General features: G+C 44.6%; 1 protein-coding gene across 1 annotated transcript in view; it reads right to left on the reverse strand.

The window, feature by feature from the left end:
• Nucleotides 1–300: 300 nt before the first annotated feature.
• PAPPA (pappalysin 1) overlaps nucleotides 301–20,790 on the reverse strand; it is a 160,151-nt gene continuing 139,661 nt past the window's right edge. Inside the window, exons 20-22 of the mRNA XM_087880010.1 lie at nucleotides 17,856–17,927; nucleotides 10,207–10,305; nucleotides 301–3,586 (exon numbers count right to left, since the gene is read on the reverse strand). Coding sequence (XP_087736136.1) covers nucleotides 3,479–3,586; nucleotides 10,207–10,305; nucleotides 17,856–17,927 — 279 coding nt within the window. The 3' untranslated portion in view covers nucleotides 301–3,478. The remainder of the gene's footprint in view (nucleotides 3,587–10,206; nucleotides 10,306–17,855; nucleotides 17,928–20,790) is intronic.

A 20,790-nucleotide genomic window follows, 5' to 3' on the forward strand; every position in this document is an offset into this window, starting at 1 on the left:
AACTGTGGGTTGGATCTTCATCACCTTCTCAGGCATGCTTCCATAACTTCCCTGGGGCGTGCAACGCACAGCTTCCCAACACACTGTAAATCTTGTGTTATTTTAGAGAGCGCTGCTCTTTGGAGGCCATAAAATCTTGACCCGCACAACTTTTAGAAGTCCGTTCCTTCTACCTCCTTCTATTTTGATACTTACCAGATGGAGATGACCTACAACTTTGAGCAGCCATGGTTCAATGAGAAGGAATGTTGGTAGTTGTAGGGCAGCAACATCTGGAGGACATTCAGTTTTTTCCCATCCTTGCTTTCGACTGGCATGAAATGGATGTTACATTTAAAACACAACACCAGATCTGATATTTCTCACCCGTCCACCTTTTTGGGCCAAGCACCAACAACCTATTTCTGTCTGGACAAAACATAGATGGATTTTTTTTCCCCCTTCACACACTCCTTCAAACCAGTTGCAAGAATTTGCAGGCCAAGAAAAAAAACAAAAATCTGAACTTCCCCACACCTTCTCCCCTCCTCTTCTCTCTTCCTTCCAAACAAAAATGAAACACAGGTAAAAACCGAAAACGAACCTACAGTTACAACCAGAAGACACCATGACAGAGGTAGCTGAAGCCTGCTTCCAAAGGACCCTCCAAGACGGAGGAGGAGGAGGAGGAGGAGGAGGAGGAGGAGGAGGAGGAGGAGGAGGAGGAGGAGGAGGAGAAGGAAAAAGGCAGTCCCCCAACCTGAATTTGCACTTTTCCCCCCTTGAGGACAAAAATGTTTTGCTTCTCAACTAAGAACCTTCTTCAGTTCATAACCGAAGAAGCTTCTTGGATGAGAAGCAAAAAACATCTGCGAGGAAAAACAAAGGAAAGTCCATTTTCCTCTTGAACCTTTGGGACCCACTCAACCAGTTAAACTAGTCGCCTCTTCCCAAGAACTAATTGGCCTCCAAGTTTTATTCAGTCCCAGGCAACATGCCGGCAACTGGGAAGGCTGAGGATGAGACTCGAACAAGGTTATTGTGAAAGTCCGGGATGGAAAGATCTTTGGGATTTGACGTTGGCAAACCTCAGAGAGCATCTCAACCCCAAACTGCAAATGTCAGCTCAGCTTGAAGGCTTTCCAAAGACACTAACTCTTTCCTCAAAACTCAACTCGCCCTCGTTCGTTCTCTCTCTCTCTCTCTCTCCTCCCAGGGATTAAATGTTTGGAGTGGAGGGGGTGGGGAGGATCAGGAAGCCAACTTTCTCTGCCATCTGGAGCACCCAAGGTTGTGGTTTGTTCTCACCCGAATGGCATCCAGACCGTGGCGATGGAGCCATTCGGCACAAAAAACCAACAAGCTAACACCCCCCACGAGCGACAACGTGCTAAATTGTGTCTCCTGGTCCGTGCCCTGGGCAACAACGTGCTAAATTGTGCCTCCTGGTCCGTGCCCCCAAACAGAGGGTTGGCTCCTCTGTTTTGGCCACAGCCGAGGAGAATTGTGGTTGCTTTCACAGATTCTTTGCAGGAGGAGGACACCAAAGTTGAAGGAGAGGGGGCTTCCGTATGCTCCAGCAGAGGAGGTTGGGAAATAAGGACTCAGCCCTCCGAGGCTGACCCCAAAGAGGACAAAATGGGAGGGGTTAGACTGCAAAGGTGATTGCATTCAACCCTCTTTTTTTTTTTTTTTTTTTGCAAAATGAATTTTTCCACGAAAACATTAATACTGATATACGGGGTTCCTTCAGTTGGAAAGTTGGCAGGAAGTCCTCATTTCTCCTTCCCTCCCTCCCTCCCTCACTTCTAGTGTTGTCTCAGCTACTTTTTTTTTTTTTTAAGTGTTATTTTTAAAGCTGAAGAGAGAAAAGGAACTAAACCACGCCTGCCCAACCTCGGTGACTTTAAGACTTGCGGATGTCAACTCCTGGCATTCCGTGCTGATTGGGGAATTCTGGGAGTTGAAGTCCTTACGTCTTAAAGTCACCAAGGCTGGATAGTCCTGATCCCAACAAATGAAACAATGGGCCAAGAAACGAGCTAGGAGGAACTGTCTTGTCACTGAGCAGGAGTTGGTCAACTTTTAAGGCTTGTGGACTTCAACTTCCATCATTCCACGCTAGCCGTGCAATTCTGGGAGTTGAAGTTCCTAAGGTTCTTAAAGTCACCAAGGTTGGATAGTCCTGATCCCAACAAATGAAACATGGGTCAAGACACAGCTAGGAGTAAGAATAGATTGGGGGAGTGTCCCTTGTCCCTCTTGTCTAATACAGCTTCGTTCTAGGGAAGGGAAGCTCTTCAGGTTGGGTGATGCCCCAGTTTCTTCCCCAGTGTGACACACACACAGACACAGACACATACAAAGGGGAGACAAACGGCCAAGGAGGATTTGGAGAGGCAGGCAGGCAGTCGATAAAGCAATTTTAAGGCAGACTGTCCGGTTGTTTGGAAGGTTGAATGTCACCCTGTTCCTGAAACGGGAAGGGATATTTTGGTTGACTGAGAATCTAGCAGCAGCAGAATTAGCAGCATGGCGGAAATGGAGATCTATGGTTGACCTTCTTGGTCATCTTTTGTCATCTTCTCGGGGACGCGGAGCACGTAGCAGCTTTGCCCCCCCCTCTTGACGCTCAGTCCCTCTGACCACAGGTGTGTGTCCTTTCCACAAGAGCTAGCAAGGTTCTTGAGAACGCTTCTCTGTCCTTGCTCTCTGGCGGTTTGCAATGACCTCTAGATGTAGGGAGGGGATCCGCGTTCGGACCAAACAAAACCTGGCTCGGTCGAAGAGGTCCAATCTTCTCTGGAAGAAAAAGCTCGAGGGCTGTGAACATTGAGCTCCCTCTTTCTCTATCCCTCTTCCCTCCCTCCTCTAGTTTCTCTCTATAAATATTAAGGCGAAACATTGATCTATGTTTCTTGCCGGAATCTGGATCCAGAAATGCAGAAAACCCAAACTTGACTCCAAAGACGTACAAAACCGAACCTAAAAAAACCATAACACGGCTCCTACGAGATGGACGCGATATTGAGTATAACACATGCTTTCTTCTTCCCCCACCCCTACCCCCACCCCGACGACCTGCCCTGGAAAGTCCTTGTTTTTTTTGTGTGTGGTTTTTTTTGGGGGCGGTCTTGCTTGTTCTCGCTAGTTAAGATACAATTAATACAAATAATCCGGCTGGCCGCCGTTTCTCCCCCCCTCCACCCCGTCCCTCCGGCAGAGTTTCGGGTCTCCTCGGGGCAAAAAAAAACGGAAGGCAGAACCGGTTGCAGTCTATAAATGCCCCCGGCGTGGAAACGACACCGGGGGACAATTTGAGCAGCTTGTTATTAAAAAAAAAAAAAAGAAATGATACTGATAAAACGAGAGGTGGAATGGTGCGTCTCCTTGCCTGCCGCTGGCGGGGAAGCTCTCTGTCTCTGTCTCTGTCTCTGTCTCTCCCTCCCTCTCTCTCTCTGTCTCTGTCTCTCTTTCTGCTGCACCTTAGCGCTTGGCGTTAGGCAAAGTTGAAGCCACGATGATCCTGTTGATTGTGCTCTTCAGCATTGGGATCTAAACAAGCACATTCTCCCCGCAGGTCGCAAGACATGGGGAACGGGATGACCTGTAAGAGAAGAACGAGAGTCAGAAGAGACCTTGGAGGAGTAAGTGCAGCACAGCCCACCTGGAAGTTCCGGAAGTCTGGAAATGGGCCTGTTCCCGGTCTCCAGAGGGCCTCCAGAGCCTGGGCGAGGCTGTTTTTGCCCTCCCGGAGGCTCGAGGAAAGCTTGAGGAGTCTGGGGAGGGTGAAAAACAGGCCTCCCAGATGTCCAGAAACAAGCCCGTTTCTGGCCTCCGGAGGGCGTTCAGAGCCCAGGTGAGGCCATTTTTGCCCTCCCGGAGGCTCGAAAAATGCCTCCAGAGCTTGGGGAGGGCAAAAATGCCCGGACTATGGTGCAGGAGGCAGAGTAGGCCACGCCCACCCAGCAACCAGGCAGAGAACCAATTGCTAAATTTTTTTAATCCCACCTCTGGCTTTCAACTCATGGACATCAGGCTTTTCAGGCCATTTCATGTTCCTGGGAACAATCAATTGGCTCTCCTCCTAGGAGGAGGTTGGGAACTAAACTTGAACGTCTGGTGTGAGGCCTCCTCAGACATCTCCAGAGGCTGCACCATACCAAGCAGGTTATGGTAACCCAGCCAGGGGATGTTCAAAGTTTAATCGTTGTGAGATATGGCTTCCTTCAGCAGAAGGCAGCCAATTTCGAAGGATTGCATCAGGAAATGGCAGAAACCGAGCTGGCGATGGGGGAGGTTGAGGAACGAAGTCCCCGGTGTCTTTTCCCATCTGTGCTGCCAGCGTTAATGGTTTAAATCCCCTCCTTTGTTGGCCGATGCCACAACCTGTTTCCCCCTTTTTTTGTTTCAGCACTTGCAACACACTCCGTCTATCCCTCCTGACACCCCGATTGGTTCTTTCTTGGGCAATTTAAAGAAAAACATCTGCCAGATTCTCTTGTGATGATATCCACAGGGGCTTCTGGAAATAGACAAGGTATTTATAGATACACTTTTGACAGCTAGGCTCTCCCCGTGCGTACATCCACCTGCTTCTCTGACACCCAGGTTACGCAAAGGAAGAGAAGGGCCATCTTCCTAGCTAGACAGTTTCGCTTCCACCCACAATCTGGTAGAAGCTCAATGCATCGACCTCTGGGTCTGGTCTTGTCTGGCCTCCAACAAGCAAGACAAGAGTTTTCATTTGTGAACTGCAGGGAATTTCAGACTTATTGCTGCGCGAGAGAGGCTTGTAACAAAAGCTTTCAGGGGTGCACAGGTCCACGGAAGACTTGGGAGGGGACCTCCTTCCCAAGTTGATCCCCTAACGGTACTTTCCCCCCCCCAAAAAAGGCAACTGGACTTTCTTGTGTTGTTCTCCTTCTCCTTCTCCTCATCTTCCTCCTTCTCCTCCTCCATGTAAACCCCACTCCAACTCTTGTTGTTGTTGTTGTTGTTGTTGTTGTTGTTGTTGTTGTTGTTGTTGTTATTATTATTATTATTATTATTATTATTATTATTATTATTTCTTCTTCTCCTCCTCCTCCTCCTCCATGCAAACCCCACTCCCACTCTGTTATTATTTCTTCTCCTTCTCCTTCTTCTCCTCCTCCTCCTTTTTCCTCTCCTCCTCCTCCTCCTCCTCCTCCTCCTCCTCCTCCTCCTCCATGCAAACCCCACTCCCACTCTGTTATTATTATTTCTTCTCCTTCTCCTTCTTCTCCTTCTCCTTCTCCTTCTTTTTCCTCTCCTCCTCCTCCTCCTCCTCCTCCTCCTCCTCCTCCTCCTCCTCCATGCAAACCCCACTCCCACTCTGTTATTATTATTTCTTCTCCTTCTCCTTCTCCTTCTTTTTCCTCTTCTTCTCCTCCTCCTCCTCCTCCTCCATGCAAATCCCACTCCCACTCTGTTATTATTATTTCTTCTCCTTCTCCTTCTTCTCCTTCTCCTTCTTTTTCCTCTTCTCCTCCTCCTCCTCCTCCATGCAAACCCCACTCCCACTCTGTTATTATTATTTCTTCTCCTTCTCCTTCTTCTCCTTCTCCTTCCTTTTCCTCTCCTCCTCCTCCTCCTCCTCCTCCATGCAAATCCCACTCCCACTCTGTTATTATTATTTCTTCTCCTTCTCCTTCTCCTTCTCCTTCTCTTTCTTCTCCTCCTCCTCCTCTTCCCCCCTTTCTTCTTCCTTTCCTCCTCCTTCCTTTTTTTTTCTTCATAGAATAACCATGACCTGAATGATGGAGAATCTCTGTAGACATTTTCAAATTGTTCCCAAATTCTATTTTCTAATGTGACCTGAGAGGGATACCTGAGGGAATCACCTTTTCCCAAGACTCTCCACCTGTCCAACCAAATCAAGCAGAAAGGATCTGCTTTAGATCCAGTCAGCCAAAGAGAGTTGGCTGGTGAGGACCAAAGGATGTCCTTGTTCTGCAGTGGGCCCTGATCAATGGACCAACCTCTCTTCAAAGATTAGAATGGTCCCCCCAATCCTGTTAGCTTCTCTTACAGTAGTGGCCAAAATTGTGGAAACCTTTTGGGAAAAGTGTATTTTCTAAAACTAGCTAATAACACCACTTTGCCTAGTACCCTAAAATTATATATCAATGGAAAGATAATTTAATCAAGAATGTAATGCAATCACTTTTGTGAAGGATTTGCTATTAGAGTAGCAGTTACAGTATAAAGAAGAAAAATGAAACCCGTTAAAAAAATGAGATTATACAAAAATTATCATCCTAGAAAAAATGAGATAGACAAAAATGATCCCCATGTCAGTTAATCCTTAGTTGGGTAACCTTTAGCATGAATTACAGCCTTACAACGTCTTCCCATGGAGTGAACCAAGTCTTTGAGTTCTGCAGCTGTTCTAATGGGAAACCAAGATTGCATGATGGCTTCTATTAATTGATTAATTAATTCTATTAATTTATTGCTGGGTCGCTTCTGACTAACAAGTTTCTTTAGTCGGAAAATCCATAGATTTCCACTTGGGTGAAGGTCTGGGCTATTCCCAGGCCATTCCAGCAGTCAAATAGGATTATCTTGAAACTCAAAAAAAAAAAAAAAAAAAGTGGTGTTATTAACCATCAAACTTCAAAAATACACTTTTCCCAAAAAGGTTTCCACAATTTTGGCCACTACTAAAATCCAGGGTACATTCCCGTCTGTGGAATGCTATAAATGTATTAAGGGTCCATTTCCTGGCCAAGCATTTTGTTTCCATGCATATTTAATCTGAATTAGCATTTTTATTGTTTGAAAATTGTTCTTCTTCTTCTTTTTTTTTTTTTAGTAGTTTTAATTGTAATGCATTTTCTGAACTGTAAGTCTTCCGGGGTCATTGACTGAGATGGGTGGCGATAGAAACTGGAGAAAGAAATTATTGATTTCACGAAGGACAGTCATGCTAGGAGCTATATTTAATAGCCGTACATCTATGCCCCGCCACAAATGACACAAGATCTAATTTGGTTCCTGTCCTCACCTCACCTGTTCTTGTCCTTCGAGAAGTTGCTTAGCTCTGCGGGAATGCAGAATGCCTCACGAGTTCTGACTCGAATAGATATTCAGGGAAAGAATGTTCTAACTTTAGATTATTATTATTATTATTATTATTATATTGGTTAATCTTTAGTGAGATTCACAGCCTTTGAGGCTGGTTAATAGCTCAGCAGCTTGAGTCCTAACCAAGGACCTAGGAACTGTTAAGGTATCGTCGGAGGATGTAAGCTGTTCCGAGTAAGGTGGTTTTTTGTAGAGTCAAAATGTTCAAGTCCGGCAAATTTAGAATTTCTAAATAGCGGGGTAGCCCTTTGGGTATTGCTCCGAGGGCTCCAATTACAATCGGGACAACACACGATTTCTTTTTCCACAGTCGCTCAACTTCAATTTGTAAGTCCCGGTACTTTGTGCTTTTTTCTTGCTGCTTATCTTCAATCCGTGCATCACCAGGTATTGCAATGTCAATGAACCACACTTTTTTCTTTTCAATTATTGTTATGTCAGGTGTGTTGTGGACCAAGTGCCTGTCAGTCTGAATCCTAAAGTCCCACAAGATCTTGAGTTTCTCATTCTTATTATTCTTATTATTCTTATTATATTCTTCTTCTTCTTCTTCTTCTTCTTCTTCTTCTTCTTCTTCTTCTTCTTCTTCTTCTTCTTCTTCTTCTTCTTCTTATTATTATTATTATTATTATTATTATTATTATTATTATTATTATTATTATTATTATTCTTTCACCAGATCAGTAAATTCCTGGACATGCTTTGCTCTCTTGAACTGGTTCTTACAAACCACGGAAAGTATTAGTACCGCTTTATAAAGCCTTCGTAAGGCCACACCTAGGATACGGCATCCAGGTTTGGTCACCACGTTACCAAAAAGATGTTGAGACTTTGGAATAAGTGCAGAGAAGGGCAACTAAGGCGATTAAGGGCCTGGAGGAAGAATGGCTGCAGGATTTGAGTTTGGCTATCTAGAGAAAAGAAGGACTAGGGGTGACATGATAGCAGCATCCCAGTATTTGGGGCGCTGTCCCAAAGAAGAAGGAGGTCAACTTATTTTTCAAAGCACCAGAAGAGAGAACAAGAATCAATGGATAGAAACTCATCAAGGAGAGAAGCAACCTGGAATTAAGGAGAAACTTCCTAAAAGTGAGGACAATTAACCAGTGGAACTGCTTGCCACCAGAAGTTGTGGGTGCTCCATCACCGGAGGTTTTTAAGAAGAGACTGGACAACCATTTGTTTGAAATGTTTATAGGGTCTCCAGCTTGGGCAAAGGTGGGTTTCAGCAGGTTCTGACCAGTTCTGGAGAACCGGTAGTGGAAATTTTGAGTCGTTCGGAGAACCGGTAGTAAAAATTCTGACTGGCTCTGCCCCCATCTATTCTCTGCCTCCCGAGTCCCAGCTGATGGGGAGGAAATGGGGATTTTGCAGTAACTTTCCCCTGGAGTGGGGAGGGAATGGAGATTTTACAGTATCCTTCCCCTGCCATGCCCACCAAGCCACGCCTACCAAGCTATGCCACACCCACCAAGCCAGAACCAGCAGTAAAAAAATTTGAAACTCACCACTGGGCAGGAAGGTGGACTAGAAGACCTTCAGGGCCCCTTATTCTGATTGATTGATTGGTTGATTGATTGACACACTTTCCAGAGTTTCCACGAAATCCAAATCCAGCAGCAAATACCTTTTTAAGCGCTCCAGAGTTACCGGGCAACCTATTTTTAAAATGTTGCCTGTAGCTTTAATACAGCTGAATTCTTAAGAATGAGCTCACCAGCCCAAGGGAGAATTGGCCTCTCTTTGAAATGCAAAAAGTTTGGGGCGTTTGATATAGATTATCTCTTTTCTTGTCTCTCTCTCTCTCTGTCACCAAATCAGCTGTGCTAGCCAGACGGTTTTTCTTAATTTATTCCAAAGTTGAGCCCTTCATAAACCTCAGCGAGGCTTTTAAAATTCCAAAAGGAGAAGGAAACTAGCATCTTGTAAGATAAGGGCACAATGATAGATCAAAGGCAGGTGGGCCTCATCGCAGGAGGAGGGGGAAACACAAGCTGGGGAATCCTATATCAACTTCATTTCCCCTTCTGCTAGTGACTGATAAATAGATCCATTACACTTCCAGGAGATAAAAACAGAATATAACAGAATACGTGAATTGTCCGATCTCTTCTTAAAAACCTCCAGTTTTTTTTTTTTTAATTTGATTTATATGCCGCCCTTCTCCGGAGACTCAGGGCGGCTTACAATGCACTAAGCAATAGCCTTCATACTTTTGTATATTTTTAGAAAGTCATCTTATTGCCCCCACAAACTGGGTCCTCAATTTACCTACCTTAGAAAGGATGGAAGGCTGAGTCAACCTTGAGCCTTGGCGAGATTTGAACCTGCAGTAATTGCAGGCAGCTGGTCTTAATAACAGGGTGCTTTAGACCACTGTATTACCAAGGCTTACAATGCGTTAAGCAATAGCCTTCATTCTTTTGTATATTTATACAAAGTCAGCTTATTGCCCCCACAAACTGGGTCCTCAATTTACCTACCTTAGAAAGGATGGAAGGCTGAGTCAACCTTGAGCCTTGGCGAGATTCGAACCTGCAGTAATTGCAGGCAGCTGGTCTTAATAACTAGCTTAATAACAGGGTGCCTTAGACCACTGTACTACCAAGGCTCTTGTTGTTGGAGCACCCACAATTTCTGGAGGTAAGTCATTCCACTGATGAACTGTTCCGTCAGGAAATTTTTCCTTAGTTCTAGGTTGCTTCTCGCCTTGATTAATTTTCATCCATTGTTTCTTGTCCCCAAATCCCACTCCTGGCTGGCCTCACCCGCCCCTCCCCGGAGTCACCATGCGGCCCATTTTGGATGCGGGTAAGTGCAGGGTGCACGTGGAGGCACAGAGAGGGCAAAAACAGGCCTACCGGAAGTTCAGAGAGGCCTCCGGAGCCTGGGGAGGTTGTTTTCGCCCTCTCAGAGGCTCAAAGAAAGCCTCCGGAACCCGCGGAGGGCAAAAACGCCTCTCTCCCTGCTATGGTACAGGAAGTCAACTAGGCCACTCCCACCATCGCCACGCCCACCCAGCAAATGGGAAAACAACAATTGCAATGGAAAGGAGAAAGCCAAATGAGATTATACCCTCTTGGATTTACCACACAATGGCGAAAAGGCCAACCTTACCTTTTTGGTCTTCACCGTCGAGACGCAACAATCTCCGTCGTCGTAGTTGCAAAAGGCTCGGTTGTTGACCGGATCGCAATAGTTGTCACCCCCAAAAGGCTGGAAAAGAAAGGGGAAAAAAAAAAAGATGAGGACAGTGTCAATTTGCTCATCAATGAACATTAGGAATCTGCCATCACCACGAAGACCCTGGAGAATGAAAAGCGAGAGAAATGAATGTTTCTAGTGGAAAATCCAGAAGTGTTCAACCACCCAGTTACTCTGCGAAAAGAAGAGCTCAATAAATTTGATAGATTATTATTAATGATTTATTTATTATTGCATTGAATAACCATAGACTTGTGTGTGGGTATGTTGCTCCTTCATTAAGCCTTCCCTATTATCTCTTCTCTCCACTGCTTTTAAGGTTCTCTGCAATTCCATTGCAAACAGACTCAAAGGTAATTTTTCTTCTTCTTGCAATAATAGAATAGAATAGAATTTTTTTTATTGGCCAAGTGTGATTGGACACACAAGGAATTTGTCTTGGTGCATACGCTCTCAGCGTACATAAAAGAAAAGATACGTTGGTCAAGAATCATAAGGTACTTTAGACATTTTATTGTTTAAGATCAGGAAGCTCCAAGCTAAGCCACTTCAAGACTTGTGGACTTCAACTCCCAGAATTCCCTAATGGCTGGCTGAGGAATTCTGGGGGTTGAAGTCCCCAAGTCTTGAAGTGGCCAAGTTTGCAGACATTTTTGATCATTATCAAAGCTTGCAAGAGTAAAGTTTTAAGGTAAAGGTAAAAGTCCCCCTCGCACATATATGCTAGTTTTTCCCGACTCTAGGGGGCGGTGCTCATCTCCGTTTCAAAGCCGAAGAGCCAGCGCTGTCCGAAGACGTCTCCGTGGTCATGTGGCTGGCATGACTAAATGCCAAAGGCGCACGGAACGCTGTTCCCTTCCCACCAAAGGTGGTCCCTATTTTTCTACTTGCATTTCTGACGTGCTTTCGAACTGCTAGGTTGGCAGAAGCTGGGACAAGTCACGGGAGCTCACCCCGTTACGCGGCACTCGGGATTCGAACCGCTGAACTGCCGACCTTTCGATCGACAAGTTCAGTGTCTTAGCCATTGAGCCACCGCGTCCCTTACATGGCAGATGTAGCCCTAGATTTTTAAGCCGACAAATGTTCTCAGTTGAACAAGCTGATATTCTAAGCTCTTCAGCTTGAACTTCCTATGAAATGGGTAGAAGAACATTGTCATCTCGGTGGCCTTCAATAGGAAGAAAAGCTTACCTTGGAGTTTTATAGAATACAGAATAACAAAGTTGGAAGGGACCTTGGAGGTCTTCTAGTCCAACCCCCTGCTCAAGCAGGAGACAAGTAACAGGAGCTCACCCCATTACGCGGCACTAGGGATTCGAACTGCTGAACTGCTCTGACCTTTCGATCGACAAGCTCAGCGTCTTAGGCACTGAGCCACCGCGTCCCAGTAAAGTTTTAAGGGACTACAAATGTTGAAACATGTTCTAAGATCTCAAGTCTTTGAGAATAATAAACTTGTGTGTTCTGTAAAATAAAGCAAATCATATTTTTGCCCCATTTCTGCTTGTCCGTTTTCATTCTTGTACAAGTCCATTGCGAGCCTTGGCGGAGAGAAACAAACCCTTTCGCATTTCAACAAAATAAAAGTCTGGTATCTATGGCCAAAACGGAAGGGCAGAAGGATTGATGAACAATCTGTAAATAAGCTAATTTTGGTCAAAACTAGGTACTCATGTCAACACTCCAAAGTGCATTATGTCATCTTTCCCTTTTGCGGGGGAGAGCCTGAATTTTCTGCCTTTCGGCCTGGCACAGGGCCAGCGAGGGGATAAGAAAAGAATAGGGCGGATGTAATGCTGCATTCCAATGATGTCGCCTTTTTTTTTTTGTGCTGCATTACGTCATCTCTTATTTCTAAGGGAAAAACCTAAGTTTCTAGCCTGGGGGTCAGCAACCTGCAGCTCTGGAGCCGCATGTGGCTCTTTCACCCCTCTGCTGCGGCTCCCTGTCACTCAAAATATGCGTCACAACCGCCAATGTGCGACACCCGCCGGCACGCGATTTATTGAGCTTTTCAACCCCCGGTAGGCCAACCATGGAGAAATCCAAGAAAAGTTTCAGAAGAAAACAGAACGTTTAATTCAACTACATATGCTAGTTTTGTGGCCGCTTAAGAAATAGTCAGGGACCGGAAGGGTTTTGTGGCTCCCGGTGTTTTCTTTTCTGTGGGGAAACGGGTCCAAATGGCTCTTTTGAGTGTTTTAAGGTTGCAAACCCCTGTCCTAGCCTATTCACTTGGCTCTGTGCCAGGGGCGATGTCATGCCACGTTCCAATGATGTCGTCTTTTTGTGCATTACGTCGTCTCTTAGGGAGAACCTAGAAATCAGGTGTGCTCCTGCCTGCCTTCTAAAGTTCCCAGGGGCTGCCTGGTGGTCCAGAACCCCCAGTCTGATTTCTAGGGTGCAGGGCGACATCATCATGCTTTCCCCATTGCCTTGCCTTGCCTTCCCCCCCACCCCAGGTAGACCAGGTAGGTATCCTGCCTCCTGCCTCCTGCCTGTGTCACCCAGTGACCAGGGAAAGAAAGGGACGATTTAATGCCACATTCCAATGATGTCGTCTTTTTTGTGCATTACGTCATCTCTTTTATTTCTAGGGAAAACTGCAGTCTCTGGCATTTTCGCTCGGCTTTGTGCCAGGGGTGATGTCATGCCCCATTTCAATGATGTCATCTTTCTGGTGCATTACGTCATCTCTTCATTTCTAGGGAAAACTTCACTTTCTAGCCTATTCACTTGGCTCCGTGCCAGGGGCGATGTCACGCCACATTCCAACGATGTTGTCTCTGTTGTGCATTACGTCATCTCTTGTTTCTAAAGGAAAACCCAAGTTTCTAGCCTATTCACTTGGCTTGGTGCCAGCCTGCAACCAAGGAAAGAAAGCAATGATGTAATTCTGTATTCCAATGGTGTTGTCCGCGAAGTGCGTTATGTCGTCTTTTCTTTCGGGGGAAACCCTGAATTTTCTGCCTTTTTTTTTTTTTGGCCTGGCACTAGGCGCTGAGAAATAAACCAGGGCGACGTGATGCTGCATTCTAATGATGTTGCCCCAAAAGGCCACAAAATAACCAAGTTCTCATTAGGACGAGCCCTACCTTTTCCCTTCCTGCTTCTTCCTAGTCCTGGCAGTTGTGCAGTTGGAACATTTATGGCAATGTTCCTTCGTTGTGATAATGTCACCCCAATGTGCACAATGTTGCCATCTCCTGCCTTGGACAGAGCCCTGCCTTTTGCCTCCCTGGTGCGCCTGATGTTAGGTGACCTGCCATCTTTGCAGAAAAAATGGTGGGGGGATGTCATCAAAGAATCCGATGCTGTTTTCCCAAATGTGCATGACATCGCTCTCTCCTCTCCTGGACAGAGCTTTGTGGTTGCCTCCCTCTCGTTCCTGGACCTTGTGGGTGTCCTCGCTTTGCAGAGCAAACCTGGGTATTATATCACCTCAACATCGGATGACGTCACCATAATGTGCATGACATGCCTTGCTCCTCTCTTTCATAGACTCCCAGCAGTTTGTCTCCATTGTGCTCCCCAAAATTGGGGGGGGGGGGGCGCTGCCTGCTCTGTAGAAAGACCCCATAACAAAGAGTCCCAAACTTGCTCTTCCAAAAAGGCAACTGGACTTCCTTGATTTCTTTCCCCTTGGAAACGTTTGGCTTCTCATCCAAAGAAACTTCTTCTGTTCGGAACTGAACGAAAGAAGCTTGATGGATGAGAAGCAACTAAATGTTTTCAACGGGAGGGGGGGGGGAAACACCCAAGAAAATCCAGTTGCCTTTTGAGAAAGCACCTTTGGGACATCCATAACCTGGATGGATTGCAAATCTCACCAGACCCCGTAACAAGAGCTTCTACTTGTGGATGAGACATAGGCAAAGCTCCTTGAACGACAAAGCTCCGCAATGACCTTGAGTTAAGAAGGGTTGACTCTTAGAATAAACTCCTTCGTAATAAATGCAATTTGATGCTGGAATCGATGCCTCGAGAAGCGATTGGGTTTCTGTTTCAAAGGCAGAGAGTGAATTGTTCTCTACTGGCAAGGTTTTAGGCCTGGATTTCCCTCCCTTGAGTGAAGGTGGGATGAACAGAATCCCTCTTGGTGGGCATGGCAGGAGAAGGTTACTGCAAAATCCCCATTTCCTCCCAATCAGCTGGGACTCGGGAGGCAGAGAATAGATGGGGGCGGGGCCAGTCAGAATTTTTACTACCGGTTCTCCAAACTACTCAAAATTTCTGCTACCGGTTCTCCAGAACTGGTCAGAACCTGCTGGAACCACCTCTAATCTCTTCCCTTTTTTCTCTTCACCCAAGATATTCAAGGCACGTGATCCTGTCCGCCATTAAAACCAACTTTCCAAGCAGCCACCATATTTCTGGTGTCTTTCTTCCCCACTTGGAAGAATTTTCTTCCAACAGCTCCCTTTTCTGCAGTCCTTTTCAATGGGATAATTGTCCCTCTACCTTTCTCCGATGTTTTTAAGGAAGCTTATCTCATCCTCTCCCGAAAAAACCTCCCCAAACAACCCTTCCTTCTAACAGTTTTAAACCGAGCACGTGCCAGAACCCTTTCTCCAAAGGATGGGTAGGGTGAGAAAAAGATACTTGATTAAATCTTGCCAGGGGGAAAAAAGAAAATTGTATGAAACCCAGAGCTATCCACACACACGTATCCCTCAACCCAAGCAAGCTATTTTCGAGGAGATGAGTTAAGTGCAAAACGTAAACACCGCTCTATTAATGGCATGGTGAGACAATTTTTAATCATAGGCCTGAAATACCTTCCTTCTTGCCTGCTGTGTTAAGAAAACAAAATTAAAAACAAAAACTTCCACTTTTTTTTTTTTCCTGTGTGTAGAAAGCCTTCGCTCTTCAGGAGAGACGAAAACTGGTGGGTAATTTTTAACTCGAGGAAAAAGTGTGAAAAAGCATGATGTAAGTGTAAGCAGGAAGCTCGGAAGTGAGAAGAGATGATGATGATAATAATAATAATATTTTTTTAATAAAAAGAAAGTGAGAGAGGGGAGAAACATTATGGGAATAAATATTTGGAGCAGGCACCTTCGTCTGAGGCTTAGATTTGACTTGGGACTACACAAGACGATAAATGGAACACACATACAAAAATAACCCAACTTGAATTAGTCTTAATTCCAAAAAGTTAATAGACTAATTCAAGTGTCTTTTTAAACAAATCTATCCCTTTTGCATAATACTTTTTTTTTTAAGCTAGCCATTTCAGAAGAAGATACTGGGATCAGTCTACGCTCTTCATTTTGAAGCAAAAGTTTTGCACGTATCTCTTCAAAGTTTCTTCTATTACAACATGTAGATCTGAATTTTCTAAACAAATTAAAAGTATGGGTTGAAGGTAAAAAGCCTTACTCAAGTCCCTCTTGACCCCAGAGAAGCTCTTAATATGGAATTGGTTTTTCACCGTCATTTTTGAGGATCTCTCCCTCTCTCTCCCTCTCTCCCTCCCTCTCTCTCTCTGTCTGTCTCTCTCTCCCTCCCTCTCTCTTCCTCTCTCTCTCTCTCTCTGTCTCTCTCCCTCTCTCTCCCTCTCCCTCTCTCCTTCTTCCTCTCTCTCCTTCTCTCTCTGTTTCTCTTTCTCTTTCTCTCTCCCTCGCTCTCTCTCTCTCTCTTTCTCTCCTCTCCCTCTCTCATTCGCTCTCCCTCTCCCTCTCTCTCTGTCTCTGTCTCTCTTTCTTTTTCTCTCCCTCCCTCTCTTTCTCTCTCTCTCCCTCTCTCTCTGTCTCTCTCTTTTTCTTTCTCCCTCTCCCTCTCCCTCCCTCCCTCTCTCCCCTTCTCTCTCTCTCTCTCTCTCTCTCTGTGTTTCTCTCTCTCTCTCTCCCTCCCTCCCTCTCTGTCTGTCTGTCTGTCTCTTTTTCTCTCTCTTTTACATCCCAGCCTAGTTTACTTTCGTGAAATTTGCCCCATCCAAACACAAACCAGGTTTGATCCTGGCTTTACTTTGGGAGATTAGAACAGGTCAGCAAGGTTTTGCTACTTACCGGAATTGAGGGAAAGATTTACAATGGAACTAGCTTGTTCGCTGTTAAAGCATTTTTGTTTGAAGTTGGCAAAAACAAACGAAGAATAACAAGTGTATGGAATGACTCCACCACCCCCCAAAGCCACCATCATAGATGATGGTGGCAAAAGTGGAGAACGATGGAGCTGACAGAGTTGAGGAAAGAGAGAGAAGATATGTAGTAAGTGTAGTGTAAGTGTAGTAACTAATCTTGCGAAGCTTCTTCTCCGGTAATATTGTACTGCAAACTAGGGCATACAAAACCTTTGCTAGACCAATTCGTGAATACAGCTCATCTGCCTGGAACCTACATATCGGACATCAATACGCTTGAACAACTTCAGAGGTATTTCACGAGAAGAGTCCTCCACTCCTCTGCTTGCAACAAAATATCTTATGCCACCAGGCTTGAAATCTTGGGCTTAGACAACTTAGAAGTACGCCGCCTTCCGTCTGACCTAAGCATAGTGCATAAAATTATCTGCCACAATGTCCAACCTGTCAATGACTACTCCAGCTTCAACCGCAACAATACACAAACAAATAATACATACAAACTCAAGTTAAACCGCTCCAAACTCGATTGCAGAAAATACGACTTCAGCAACAGAGTGGTCAATGCCTGGAATGCACTACCTGACTCTGTGGTTTCTTCCCCAAACCCCCGTAACTTTAACCTTAAACTGTCTACTGTTGATCTCACCCCATTCCTAAGAGGTCTGTAAGGGACGTGAATAAGCACACCAGCGTGCCTTCCGTCCCTGTCCTACTGTCCCCATTTACTCGTATCCTTATCCTGTATTCATAATCATGTTTATACTTATTTCTGTTATCTTATACGTATTTGACAAATAAATACAGTGGTCTAAAGCACCTGTTATTAAGACCAGCTGCCTGCAATTACTGCAGGTTCAAATCTCGCCAGGCTCAAGGTTGACTCACCCTTCCATCCTTTCTAAGGTAGGTAAATTGAGGACCCAGTTTGTGGGGGCAATAAGCTGACTTTGTATAAATATACAAAAGGATGAAGGCTATTGCTTAGCGCATTGTAAGCCGCCCTGAGTCTCCGGAGAAGGGCGGCATATAAATCAAATTTAAAAATAAATAAATAAATAAATAAATAAATAAATAAATAAATAAATAAATAATGAATAAATAAATAAATAAATAAATAAATAAATGAATGAATGAATGAATGAATGAATAAATAAAAATAAAGACAGCTGGAACGGCCTATTACACGCGCAATGGCCAAATTGATTAATGGAATATAAAGGCAGAGATCTCTGTAATGGTAGTTTAATACTCTGACGATGTCAGCAGATGGCTGACGAAAGCTTAGTAGAATCAAAAAAAAATTATTATTATTATTTTAAAATTTTAAGTTCCAGAGCTCGCAGAATGTCTGCTTCTTCCTTTACTAATATACCAGGAACTCGTATTTTTAGAATAGCTTGTAATAAATAAAAATAAATGAATACATAAAAATAAGGGAAAAAGCACAAGAGAACGGGACCGGCTTACTCACCTCACATCCTTTGATGCAGTGAATCAACGCAGGGTGAGGATACCACTTAAGTTCTCCTGTGCAGACCACTTTCTAGAAGATTGAATGGAAGAAGGAACATATGAAGAGACGAGGAACATCAGCCTAAAGCAAAGTAGCACGTTTTCTTGGCCCAGGTCTAAATCTTCAGATGGTCCTTCCCAGTGGTGAAATCTAAAATTTGTTACTACCAGTTCTGTGGGCGTGGCTTGGGGGGGTGTAATGTGACTGGGTGGGCATGGCCAATATTTTTTATTTTTTTTACTTTTAAAACCATTTTTTCTACAACCCCTTTGGCGAAGAGGTCGTAAAAAAATGCTTTCAAAAGGCTCTGATGATCCCAGCTGAGTTGCCTGATCATCAGAGGATTTTTTCCCTTTTAAATGCCTCTGACGATCCCTGCTGAGTTGCCTGATCGTCAGAGGCTTTTTTTTCTTTTAAATGCCTCTGACGATCCCAGCTGAGTTGCCTGATCATCAGAGGCTTTTTTTTCTTTTAAATGCCTCTGACGATCCCAACTGAGTTGTCTGATCGTCAGAGGCCTTTTTTTCTTTTAAATGCCTCTGACGATCCAAGCTGAGTTGCCTGATCATCAGAGGCTTTTTTTTCTTTTAAATGCCTCTGACGATCCAAGCTGAGTTGCCTGATCATCAGAGGCTTTTTTTCTTTTAAATGCCTCTGACGATCCAAGCTGAGTTGCCTGATCATCAGAGGCTTTTTTTCTTTTAAATGCCTCTGACGATCCCAACTGAGTTGCCTGATCGTCAGAGGTTTTTTTTTCTTTTAAATGCCTCTGATGATCCAAGCTGAGTTGCCTGATCGTCAGAGGCTTTTTTTTTCTTTTAAATGCCTCTGACGATCAGGCAACTCAGCTTGGATCGTCAGAGGCATTTAAAAGAAAAAAAGCCTCTGATGATTGCGTGGCTCAGCTGGGCATGGGGGGGAGGGCAGGGATTTTTGCTACCGGTTCGCTGAACCACCCGCCTCCATCGCTACCGGATCGGGTGATCCGGTCTGAACCGGGAGCTTTTCACCCCTGCTCCTTCCTTTAAAATCAAATGTCATCTCCCCGTAGGTTTGATGCATTTCAGGACCTGGAATTCCTCCAAGTATTTACAAGAACGGTTAAGACACCCAACGGTTGCAATAACAGAAAACTCAAGATTAAAATAATATTTAAGGTTCCACCATGGTTGATATTTCATTTGCAAGAGGGAGAGGAGCCTCTGCGGTGGAAAATAGAGACAGGCAAAAGAAGAGGGGTGGGAAATTTTGGTGATGAGGTCAAGATTTTTTCCCCCCTTCCTACTATTAGCACAAAGAAGGGTTTTCTTAAAGTGGTCATTTACGTACATAAACACTTTAGGAATAGGGCGATGGATATTTACGTACGTAGAGGACCTCTGTAAGAAAAAGTGTAGGAAATATTAAGCTAAAGAAACACATGAGGACTGGTTACAGGAATTTGGTATGTCTGGTTTAATGGAGGGGAAAGCACTACATTGGATCCTAAATAAATTTAGCTGACTTCCAATATTTGAGGGGCTGCCACAAAGAAGAGGGAGTCAACCTATTCTCCAAAGCACCTGAAGGCAGGACAAGAAGCAACGGATGGAAACTAATCAAGGAGAGAAGCAACCTAGAACTAAGGAGGAATTTTGTGACGTTAATTAGAACAATTAACCAGGAGGAATCGAAGTTGCCTCCAGAAGTTATGGGTGCTCCACCATTGGAGGGTTTTGAGAAGAGATTGGACAGCCATTTGTCTGAAATGGTATAATTTTATGATGTTTGTGTGTCTATATTTTTCTTGACTGTACACCGTCTTGAGTCCTACGGGAGAAAGGCGGTATAGAAATATAATAAATAAATAAATAAATAAATAAATAAATATAGGGGCTCTTGCTTAAGCTGGGGGTTGGACTAGAAGACCAAGGTCCCTTCCAACTCTGTTATTCTGAAGACCTGAGCTAGGGAAAGGAGGCGTAGCTAAAACTAATGCACATACTATTTTTTCCCCCCTGCATGGGGGGAAAATTATTACATTGATACCTTTCGGTGCTGGCCATCACTGTAACTATCTCTTACCTCCCTGGTTTTGGTGAGCGTTATCGGCCATATCGGCCTGCTTTCCAATGGATGCAAAGAAGAGATTGATTCAGCTGTTTAATTATAGCGCCATTTATTTATTTATTCCCTCCCCCTCCTTTTCCGTGAAAGACGCAGAGAACTTTAGAAGAGGAGATGGCGAGAGACAACCGGGAGCCATAATTTAGCTTTCCCTGGCTTTTATTTGAGGTCTAACGCTACAGGAAAACCTCATTGTGTATGTGTTGTTGTTTTTTTTTAAGTGTTGCTCATCGGAGGCTGTTTAGATCGCTTGTGTGGGGCTGTGGATTTTTCCGTAGCACAGGGGTTTTCCTGTGTGACTCAGAGTCCCCAAATTGTCCCCAAACAATCCCCCCAATTGTTCCACCTGTCTTAAAACAGGCCTGGTTTGTGTGAAGGGAAGGATGGACAGCAGTAGCTAAGAGGTGAAGGGCAGCGTTTTGACAATCCCATGGTCAGGGAAATTCCTATTGGGGGAAAAAGAAAAGCTGGTTTTCCTAGCCAACGGGAAAGCCGTGGTGGGGAAACATTTCTTGGGGTTTTCTTTGGCTTGTCTGCAGCTCGACTTATTTCGACATTAGGATATTGGATTTTATTTTTAAAGCCTTTGGAAATAAACAGGAGGAGGCTGCAACGATGGGCAAACAGGTGAGAGCTGTAGTTGGTGTTTGGAAACCAGGAGGTAAATCAGCTAGGATTGTAAGTTACAGTCATGGCCAAAATTGTAGAAATCTTTTGGGGTAAAAGTGTATTTTCTAAAACTAGAAAATAATAACGCCACTTTTTTGGGGGGGGGGATTAGTACCAT

The sequence above is a fragment of the Pantherophis guttatus genome, chromosome 16 (assembly GCF_059756535.1).
Source record: "Pantherophis guttatus breed Tessera chromosome 16, ASM5975653v1, whole genome shotgun sequence".
NCBI classification, from domain to species: domain Eukaryota; kingdom Metazoa; phylum Chordata; class Lepidosauria; order Squamata; family Colubridae; genus Pantherophis; species Pantherophis guttatus.